Raw genomic sequence first — 11,650 nt, 5'->3', positions numbered from 1 at the left:
ACCCGAATTTTTATTACATTTTAAGTAGGAAGTAGTTTCTGCGGTTTTGGATTTTCATTATCACCTTCCAATTTTAAATATATATCATTCAAAATCAAGTTCCGATCGGGATATATTAAATTCGGAAACTCGTGGATAACGTTTCTTTTCATCCAGCCCAGGCTCTTTGGCGTGGGACAAGAAGGCGAGTTCTATGAATTCGAACCCATTTTTTGGTAACAGTAAAATCCATATTTAGGTATTCAGGTCGGCTGGTTGCTTTGGATGCTTCATAAAACATGGCACTAAAAAGAATAACAAAGGTAAATGCTTCCTTGACGCACGATTTACCTAATAAAAAGTGGTCAACAATAAGGCGTACAAAAATTCAGTTTGGCTATTAGTTTTTCTTTATTAGATTTTATTAATATGTTGTATATTTTGTTACCTATATACCTATTTAACAAAGCTTTCTATTTTAGTGATAACAGTTAGTTATTTTAAGTTAACTTGTATGTAGCTAGCTGGGTCAGTTAGCTATAGATGGAAGGTAATTACTGTTATCATGTTTATTAGTATAGGCCAAAGGAAGTCGTACCTCAGTTTACCGTCGGCCGCACGCATGTATATTTACCACCGCATGAAAAATGTCATTATTTAAAAAAATGTCATTATTGTCTTCACTTTCCCTCCAGAGAATGAAAATATGAAGTAATCACTCCAAGAATATCTTAATAAACCCCTCTCACATGCTTTGCACATCACCACACCATCATCACTGAGGATTTCCAACAACAATTCGAATCACTGCGCATGTCGTCATGCTTTATTTCTTGACCCTCCGATTTTTAGTTGCCCCTGAGCCGCATTCTTTAACCCTGCATGAAACAATTACTGAACCGGTATAGTAAAACATATAATAAAAAAATAAATAAATATTCAATATACATAAATGATGAACATATTCATCACAGTTCCACAAAGAAAGAATTAAATATACTCAATGCATCCTATTTCGAAAAAGCTATTGCGTAAGTTCGATTGATGTCACAATCGATCAATAGTGTTCTTTTTTTGAATGTTTTCAAATGTAATGTAGTGTGTTAATTTAAATTTCAAAGGGCCTTTGTTCCAATGCGTGCCATACGAAGTCGTGCGATCAAGCCTTGCCTCATTTGGATATATGTCCCAGTCTCCAGAGGTTGTCTTTCGGCGTTGTAGTTCCCGTTCGGGCTCCGAGGGTTTCGGGTTCAAGCTACTAGGCAGAGGGGCAAAATAATGAATAATAAATAATGAAAATTTTCCGCATGGTACAACTGAGATGCAGACGACGGTAAACTGAGGTACAAATTCCTTCGGCCATAGTAGCTAATATATTGACAGGTTTCTATGTGCTGTGAGATGATAATTTTGTGTTTAAAACAATGGAAGTATGCCTGCATACACAGTCAGAAAATATAAACAACAGACAAGAAATCCAGAAGATAAGAAACTTCTTGCAACTTGCCATGACTTACTATGAAAATGTCCCCTCATATAGAGACATTCAAGGTATTAGAAGAATATTCATTGAATAAGTTAAGCTGGCTTGGCTTAATTGACGATTCACATAAAAGTCTAATTGAGTGGGGCATCTAAAAAAAGGGCTTAATACTCATAACCTATGGCAAACACTTTTTTTACACTTTCTTTTTTTGTGGGAATTATATACTTTATTAATACTACTCGTTAGCCCATGAAAAATTCCACGGGCTCGCCTGTCCTTTTTATATTGCATTGCGTGGTTATCGCTACTTGCGCAGCTAAGCTACCAATTTGCATGACAGACAGACGGCTCTGTCTGTCACATGGCTGTTTCGTAGTGGACAAAAATGCTACGAAAAAATAATTCAATTTACCCTCTCAGTTAAAACAAGATATCTCAAGAACAAAATAAGATTTTTATATTCTGTAAAAAGAATAATAATCTTAGATAAATTGTCCATATTATTAAAAGAAAAAAAAATTTGGACACCTGTCCAAAATTGGTAAATTTAGGCCAAAATGTCTAAAAATGACTTAAAAATTATCAATTAGATCAATGTCTTCCACAATATCTCTGGAATAAAGTTAAGAAAACATGTTTTTTATGGTCCACAGGTTAGGTTAAATATCTGGAATAAAAATTACTTAATTTTATTGCTGTTTGAAATTGTCCAAAGGGTTATTTTTGGGCCAAATGTGAGAACCAGGGACGGATTTAGACTTCGGCCACTTGCCTCGCCTAAGGAGAAATTTTGCCAATGAGAAAATCATGTGTATCTAAATGTAGAAATTGATTTAAAGCAACGCATAATTTTTATTATAAGCATTTAATAAGATTCCTTTGCGCCCAGGATCCGATGTAATATTCCACTCAGGAGTGTTTGCTGAGGCTCAACTCTCCTTTGATGTGCTTTGCCGAAGTACTATGGTTCTTATGGTAGTCGAACTACATTTTGCCGCATTTCGCTGACTTTGTTTCTCTCGATTCCTCTGTTTTCTGCCCTAAAAACAGTCGACTTCAGCGGCCGCCAAAGTGTGGACTTTTGGACTCGCTTAAACAAAAGACACCGTTGTCTCGCTTATTCTGACATTTTCAAAAATTAAAACAATACAAAAAAGTTTCAATAACTTAAAAAATGATAAAAATACAAAATTTTAAAAGAAATTGTAGAAACCATTTTAATTTTGTGCGCGGTTTGACCGTAGCGAAACAGCCGTGGTCATACAGGTGTTATAATTAGATTACATTTTATTTAGTTGTGTTCATTTTTTCGTTGTGTTCATTTTATTTTATCTTAATCGTAAAACAATCACAATGTTTAGTCAAGTAACAAAAATTGGCTACAGTTGGTTCAGAAACTGAGCTAACAAGGTTTGAGAACTTGAAATGAATAGGAAGCATTTCTGATGTGTTACTGACGTAGACAGGTTGCCCACTCTGTTAGGAATGTTAGGAATTATAAAAATATAAGCAAGATATCAGGAAAATTTGTTCATTTTGTGAAATGTCAGTCCCTGTAATGCATATGCTTTTTATTTTATTATGTTTTTCAATGTCAGTCTATATCTTCAGCTTGCATATATTTGTTTTATCCTTTGTTTCTAATTTTTCTTCTTTCCTGAACAGTCAGCCCATTCATCAGCCCATTTATCAGTTTATAACTATAATAAAAAGCAGGGGAGAAAAAATTGTTAGGATTTTTAGTTAAAAATTTCAGGGAAACACAAAGAAATCAAGGTCAACTTTTAAGTGAACATTAAGTCACCCCTAGGAATTGGAAAGATAATTACCCAGGCTGCATCATATAAAAAAATGTTTGCTTGTCTCAGGCCTCTCAGTTTTTTGCTGATGACCCCATAACTTGGGATCTACATGTTAGTTTGCAACAAAATTTTGTGAATAGAAATATAGGGCCTATACAAGCTTTCAGAGAATTTTATTGCAAACCGAGTTGCTGATCCAGAGTTATTGGAAAAAATTAGGAGGCAAACAACTGTCATTTTGGCAAAACATTTTATATTAATCAATTCACCTTTATAATATCTAAGCATTGATAAAGTTTGAATGCTCATCCCTTAGCAGGCATAAAAATTTGATGCACTAGTTCAGCAGACCAAACACATTTTTTTAATATGACTATATAGTACTGGAAAAAGGTTGTTTAACATATTAAGCCCGCAACGTGAGCGGACTCCCTCGATACGCATTGTATCGCGTTTATAATAATAAGAAACAATTAAAATAAATTTTTGCGATCTATCGAGAATCTAGTATCGTGAGAAAATCCGTCTCAAGGTGTCGCGATGGTAGGTGTTAATGAGAATAAAGAGAAAATTTTTTTGTTTTATTTTAAAAACTGTTTTTGAGAATTTTTTTTAATTTTCATATTTATTGAAGTAAACATAACGCATTGCTTTTTCAACGTATTTTTTTCTGTTACTGAGAAAATCAGACAAAAATAATACTCAACTTATGATCCTGGACACATTTTTCTTTCATTCCACGTGCAATACAAATAATATTCACTGGCGTGCGTTTCTGATATACTAATGTGTAAGTTAAAAAAATAAAACACAAAGGAAGTATAATTATATTTATCTATCTATTTATTTATCTATCGCGATTCTGAAGAACATCAAATGAGATTTGGAAACGAAGTAGTTTTGTAAATGAAGTCACTTTTTTGGAGGCAGGGTGTGTTTAAAAAATGTCTTTGTACTTTTCATGAGTTAAAAAGTTTCCAATTATTTTTATACAATTTGATAGGTGTTTAAAAATGCTTTTTGGTGATGTATGAATGAATAAGCTTTGATTAACTATCGCTGAAAAAATCACGATTTGAAAAACTATGCTCAAAAGGTATACCGTCACCTTAACAAGAATTTAATTTAGTTTTTCTTATTTCCTTTAAACTGTTTACAATATCAGCTGTCCTGCAAGGTGAGTAAACAGTATCAGGACAATCCTTAAAAAAAATTTGCTAAGCACACAAGGAGAACGAAGTACGTGTGAGGTTTGTTTTGCGATTCCTAGAAGAATTAAATTCTTGAACTTTACAGGTTTTAAATTAAGTAGTCACCTTTTTAATGGCCTAAATGTTTCATTAAACTTTAAGGGCATTTAATTAATGCAAATTTTGAAAATTCACTTAATTTTCAGCGTTGTTAATTTGGTTGAAGGGGGAGAAGAAAGGCGACACTACTGTTGATGTCAACCTTCCCAATTTTTCAAACCTTGATTATTCTAATAAATCAAAGGTCCTTATTAAAATGTTTACACTGATCTGTAACAAATAAAAATCCTTCCGTGTTGCTGTTTTTCGCTTTTTGTCCAGTCTTTATTTGCATTCACCTGAATTCATCAAATAGTAGGGATTTATCAAAAAAATATTACTCAAAGTCAGTGGAAGAGTGCTTGAAGGGTCTCTTCCAACATTGGGATAAAGCAAAAGTCTTGAAAATGTGGTTGATGGATTTGTAAGCAATTCTTCGTACAGTTTATTGGAAAACGACTTTGTATCCCTGTTGGACTCATCATTTGAGATTTATTGTTGACAAATCGGTTTTATATGCCTGTAAAAATGGTTATGAAATAATAACAAAAATGAAGGATGTGTATAATAATCGATTGAGTGGTAGTTGCTTTGAAAACACCTCAACATTAACAGTAAAAACAGGGATATTGTGTAAATTAAAAAAAACTGAGAAATGAGGTGTGGTGACAAACCATGTTGTGATTATGTTGCTTAAAAAATTGTTTGAAAAACGGCTTGAAAAACTATCGTTTTTAAGATATTTTTATGTTTTAATTATTTAAAGTTAATGATATAGTTTAAATCAGTATCACTTATAACAGGTGTAAAAATTCTCATGAGAGAAAATGTGGAAATTCGCTATTCCTTAATATGACATAAAATTTATGCAGCATAATTAAATTGGAACATCTTTAAATTGGATTATTTTGACAAGGAATGCTTTTACAAAAATTGCAGTAGACAATGAATATTTTGTTGGTATTTTTCTGTGTTAATGTGTTTTATAATTTGTGTAGGAATTGCAAGATCTTGGTAGAGACCCACCTGCACAATGCTCAGCTGGACCAATTGATGAAAAAGATAGTAAGTTGTGATGGTACTTTCGTTGACCTTAAAATGTCTGATTTTGACTTTAACAGTTTTATAATTATCAGAATTTTTCTACCTGCTAGTTATTTCAAAGGTGGCGTTTAATGTTGGTGTGATGATGAATTTAAATCTGAAGATATTGTGTAGATATGAAAACGAGCTTTTTAAAACTGAACACCAACTGTACATATTTTTTTATACCTGACAATAACAATCCTGGATAGAACAATACTCGTTGCCTATTCAGTTTTTCGGTCTGACTTTTGTTTTCTATTTTGTTTTAACACTACTCCTACAGTTGTTGGGTTGTGGTGTGGATTCCAACACAAGCTCGATTCTTTGTAAAAGCTCCTAAGCTACTGTTGCTATGGTTTTTTAGCATTTATCTTTTCACAGGTGTTTGCCATGCCTTTTTGAAAATTCTTCTTGAAACTTGTCAATATTCTAAGAGTTGCAATTTTTCGAAACTAAATCTCCTTAAAAAAATTATTCAGAACATTTTTAAAATTTGATGACCAAAAAGTGCCACTTATTTTACATTTTTGCTAAAATATGCAAGTTTCAAATTTAGTCATCATACTTTATTGGAAACTGCATGATTTTTTTAGTTTGTTTTCGAAACAACTGTGGGTAATAAAAGTATAATAAACTTTATTCCTGTTGGTAAAATTTCAAGTTATGCACAGGGGCGTTCTTTTAAAGTTAATGCCACATTCATCCCCTCAGCAATTTGAGGCCCTAAAAGTGTGGTAGAAATGGGGTAATGTAGTCATTATTATTTTTACCTTACAGTGTTTAAATGGCAAGCTACTATAATGGGACCAGTAAGTATAAAGCTGTGTTTATTGTTTACTATATGTTCACAGACCATGAAAATTTAAAATTTTAAAACAATCAATTTAACCAACAAAATTTTGCATTGGTGTTGTGAAATGAGGGAGTGTAATGTGATGGAAAAAATATGTGGAGAAATTATATAAAACAAGAAAATTATTAAAATATCAATGATCAATTCATGTCCTGACAGTCGCTAATTTAACGTTTGATTTTAAATGTTTTAAAAGTTAATGATTGGACATTAATTTTACAATTGATTGATTTACTAAAAGCAAATTTATTTTAAAAGTAATACTTTCAAATGATTCTGTGAGTGCATTACATTTGCATCACCTGAAATTTTTACACTTTAAATTAAATATTGAAACGTGCAATGGGGAATGTTATCATGTCCTATTTTTTTGTTTTGTTTTTGTTTTATTATGTTAAAATTTGAAAACATTTGTGAATATTTTTTTCTTTATATAGCAAGACAGTCCATATCAAGGTGGCGTGTTTTTTTTAACGATTCAATTTCCTCCAGATTATCCATTTAAACCACCAAAAGTAAGTATCGTTTGGTAAAACAACTCGTTCTTTTGATTTGTGTTCTGTACAAACATACTGTGAGTACAACACTTTATTGCAGAATTTTATTGTTTGTATGTCGCTAAATCGAAAAAAAATATGTATGGATTGTTTCTTTTTCGAGTGTGATTATTTTCGGAATATGTTTTATTTAGGTAACATTCGTCACGAGAATATATCATCCTAATATTAATAGTAATGGAAGTATATGCCTCGATATCCTCAGGAGTCAGTGGAGTCCGGCATTAACAATATCAAAAGGTAAACTTGTCAGTTTTGAATGTTTTAGTCAAAGAAAAAATTAGCCCTTCGAATACAGCAGTAGCGGGAAATTTCAAAATAGAGATTCTACCGTATTCTATTAATAAGAGGGAACGAATTGTCCTAGCCATGCTGAGGTAGATTTTCTGCCATGTCTTTCTCTAAGAAAATTATCAAACAATTGATTGCTCCATAAAACGGTTTATATTATGTATATTAATACTATTTATAAAGTAAGTGTCAAACTTCTTATTTTTTTTCTAGTTTTACTATCAATATGTTCACTGCTGTGTGACCCGAATCCAGAAGATCCATTGGTGCCAGAAATAGCCCGAATTTACAAGAGCGATCGTCCGAAGTATAACGACTTAGCTAAAGAATGGACAAAGAAATATGCTATGTAAATTCGTTTTTGTAAAAATTTTTGTTATGTAGCACCGCAATTTTTCGTCGCAGTTGTTGCCATTCAAACTGCTTTTTTAAAGTAAGTTATGTGTCCACTTTTAGTGACTGTCCTAGAGAGTAGTGATCTTTCCAAACCGCGCTTCTTTGAATATAATGTAAAAGTGTCAATTTTTTAGATCAAAACATTTTTAAAATTGTAGAGATACTACTGTTTCTATTTATAATGATTAGAAAAAAAATAGATGATTTATTAGTTAATTAAGGAGTACAATGTGAAAGCCTTTCAAAAGGGTCTGTTTCTTCGCACTCATCTAATGGGTTCATCTTCTGTCTTTTTCCCCTTTTTTAACAATGGAAAATATCTGACAAAAATGTAATTGTTCAGTTTTTATTTTGGGCATATATTATTAATTTGCCGTTTCAACATGCAAACTGGATTTTGTTGAGAGAAAAAAATTATTGTAAAGTTCAATTAGTTGTTTTTTTTTATTAAGCTTTACCTCACTCGAAAACAAGTTAGTTTTTTATGAAAAAGTTGTCGATAATCTTCTTTCCCTAGAAGTTTGTATTATTCATGGCATCGTGTTTTTGATATATGGGGGTTGGGGGGGGGGGGGGGGGGTAGTGAAGTGAAGTAAATAGGTTTTCGGCTATTAAAGGTACTGTCCGATTAAAAATCAACTAAAATTTTGACAAAAAATTCTTATTTGGAACTAATTTCTATAAAATAATTAAATAATTATTTGTTTTCTTTCCTAACACCAACTGAACAATATCTCATTCTTGTTTACAAAAAAAGCATGCGGTCTCTCGCTTCGATTGTTTATAAGATGGCGGATGATAGGCACTAAAGCGAGGCTGAAATAATATGTCGCGTGTGACGTATTTACCTGGAGCGCCGCCGAACTGACCAAAATAGATAAAACGTGGGCCAGGGCTGATATTTTATTATATGTTTAAAAATTTTGGTAATTTTACCCCCTGAATTGTGAAAGACCGCTTTTTATGAATTATTCATATGGAATTAAAAAATCGAAGGCGAGAGATGTGTCTAGACCTTAAGGTAAACACACACTGTGCTAATTCTGTACGAACCTAAGTAAGAAGCTTTCGCTAATAAAACTTGAAGTTCAATATGACTTTAGCCTTAGGGTTGCATAGTTGTTTCAGCTACTCTAAAGACAACCAATCAATAATTAAAAATTAGTTTCCTCTTCACTAGATGTCCCGCCACAGAGAGATTAGACTCAGATCGCACATTCAGTAAGGTTGAGAGGCAGAATAATGTCGTGGTGCGCTGTTGTGAATTGCACTAACAACAGTCGAAAAAAACAGGATAAAATTTTTTATTCGCTGCCCAAGGATCCAAAAAAAAATCTTCCGTATAAGGAAAAACCAAAAGTCAGAGAAATATCTGAACAGAGGAAAGAAAAGGATGTTAAGGAGGTGAGTGGGGGCTGGTAACTAGGTGGTCGTTCGAAACTCTCTGTCATGGAGTGCCACCAAAGATGTTCACAGCGTACTCTTCAATAAAACCACCGCTCGGAATTCTTCGTGTTCCGTAATACATTTTTTATCTGAAAAATATTACAATATTACTCAATCACACTCGCATCTAAGAATTACTCATGAAGGAGTAGAAACTTTTATACCATGTAATTGAAAATATTTAATAGAGTCCAGTCTTTTTCAGGAGAGGCGTGCGATCGCACGCGCACGCCTTGGCACACGCCTAAATCGTTTCAGGCGTGTGATTAATCGCACGCCTGAAAAATAAATATTGAGTTTTCAAAATCAACCTATAAAATCCATTTTGTAGCGTGCGATGGCAGCCCTCGAAATAATTTTTGGACAGTCGTCAGACAAAACGTCCGATAGATTTCCGTATTGGTCGGACACTTTTAGATCTCAGAAATTATTGAATAGTCCTGGTCCTTTTAATCCACGAGCAAGCCTATTCATAGCCAACCTGACCATCCTAGCTAATTCACCGACTCCTGACTTAGTTAAAAGAACTACGTAGACATAAATCTCTTTTGCCTGGCCCCTTTGTCGTTGGTAACCAGGTCTTACACAAGAAATCCAGCCATGCAGTTCTTAACTAACGCGGAGGTGAACGCCGACGGAGCACGGATGAAGCAAGTCTGCAAAACTGCACTTACAGGCGGAATAGACATTTTATCATGGATTTAATTGTAGATAATTTCTTCATTTGACAAAATAATTGGAAACCATAGCAGGTCCGAATTTAATGGATTTTTTCTTTATGCCTGTAAAACCGAAACCCACGGGCCAGGGGCGGATCTAGGAATTTTTTTTGGTTAGGCAAAATTTCATAGATTTTTTGGCAAAGTAATGTCAAGGGTTGTGGTGTTGTACGAGGTAAATCGGCCGTTTTGTGTTTTTGCTGTAAAAGGAACTAAAATTTTCCCAAAAGTAAGGTTTTTAGTTATTAAGAATCCTTCTAGATTAGAAACGAAAGTTTCTTTATAGCCAAACAAATAACAGTAACCCCCGTAGTTTTACCACTTTATCCTTGTTAAAACATGCGGATGGAAAATGCGTCCGGTTAGCAAATTCGATTTGAAACAGGGTTAGCGTTTCCATAATTTCTTTGAATCACATACTGGTATTAAGTATCTTAGCATCTTTTTTCGTTTTACGCACATAATACGAGAACAAGTAATAAGTTGGGGATTTGCTTCATTTCAAAACATGCAATAAGTCTAATAACTAACAATACAACAAAAAATTACATTACAAGACAATTTTAGGAATAGATAGTCAACAGTAGTGCAACGTAGAAATATTGTTTGGAAAATTATAGTCTGTGTTAAGAACCTGCAAATGCACAAAGAAAACCAGCATATAAAAGAATGAAAGATTTCCAGTTAAACTTACAGTGTAAGATCGCAACATATAATAAACGTGTACAAAAAGTATATAGTAATCACCTCTTCATGAAGTTAATACAGTTTAGCATTAGGGTTACTGGTGTAGTTTTGCACCAATTTCTATTAAGCATTAATTTTAATGCTATGAAATTCCCACAAGAGAAAGGCAGTTTATTAAGCCAGAAAAGAGTTAGAAATTAGAAAAATAATATCAAAACATTTAACATGTCTCATATTATTTACCCTTACATGTCCCTGTCAACTATGTTTAAAAAATATTTTAATACTGTAAAATCTTTAAGAAAGTTTTAGTAACTATAAGCCAATTATGAAGATTCTCATATAAAAAGCAACATATATACAAATCCTACTCATACCCATAAGTTGACATGACATTTTGTTAGTTTACAGTCTGTAACAGAACGTTTTTTAACATGCAATTCTTGTTTCGATCTGTATATGTTTTACGTGAAAATCATTTCTATGATTTACTTGAATATTCACAAGTTATTTTGATTGATTTTTTTCACCAACTTTGTGGATTATACCAGATATATATCCATTGTTTACAGTTTTCCAATATTATAAGGATTCAGAACAAATCTTCTGTGTTATTTACTTGAATATTCATCATAGGTACCAGGGTGACATCAAAATACAAGTTATTTTGATTGATTTTTTTCACCTTCTTAGTTCCTCTTATGAAACACAACTTTGTGGATTATACCAGATATATATCTATTGTTTACAGTTTTCCAATATTATAAGGATTCAGAACAAATCTTCTGTGTTATTTACTTGAATATTCATCATAGGTACCAGGGTGACATCAAAATACAAGTTATTTTGATTGATTTTTTTCACCTTCTTAGTTCCTCTTATGAAACACAACTTTGTGGATTATACCAGATATATATCCATTGTTTACAGTTTTCCAATATTATAAGGATTAACAAATCTGTGTTCTTTTAATTGATGGTGATTTTCGTTGTTAGAAGAATATTCATCTTAGGTACCAGGGTGACATCAAAATATCTTATCCTAAAACAAAATTATATA

At 32.7% G+C, this 11,650-nt stretch overlaps 1 protein-coding gene and 1 non-coding gene across 2 annotated transcripts; both read left to right on the top strand.

Moving 5' to 3' along the window:
• Nucleotides 1-132: 132 nt before the first annotated feature.
• On the top strand, nt 133-8,169 carry LOC130655796 (ubiquitin-conjugating enzyme E2-17 kDa). Its single transcript, XM_057458598.1, has 6 exons — nt 133-302; nt 5,555-5,621; nt 6,420-6,451; nt 6,933-7,010; nt 7,187-7,292; nt 7,557-8,169. The coding sequence occupies exons 1-6, from the start codon at nt 279-281 to the stop codon at nt 7,694-7,696; spliced, it is 447 nt and encodes a 148-aa protein (XP_057314581.1). The 5' UTR covers nt 133-278; the 3' UTR covers nt 7,697-8,169.
• Nucleotides 5,738-5,806, top strand: LOC130656095 (small nucleolar RNA SNORD36). Its single transcript, XR_008984838.1, has one exon. It is a non-coding gene; the product is annotated as a small nucleolar RNA SNORD36 (small nucleolar RNA).
• Nucleotides 8,170-11,650: the final 3,481 nt, after the last annotated feature.

Source organism: Hydractinia symbiolongicarpus, chromosome 8 (assembly GCF_029227915.1).
Source record: "Hydractinia symbiolongicarpus strain clone_291-10 chromosome 8, HSymV2.1, whole genome shotgun sequence".
Classification (NCBI taxonomy): domain Eukaryota; kingdom Metazoa; phylum Cnidaria; class Hydrozoa; order Anthoathecata; family Hydractiniidae; genus Hydractinia; species Hydractinia symbiolongicarpus.
The sequence above is the reverse complement of the archived record's forward strand: the minus strand, read 5'-3'. Positions and strand labels throughout refer to the sequence as shown.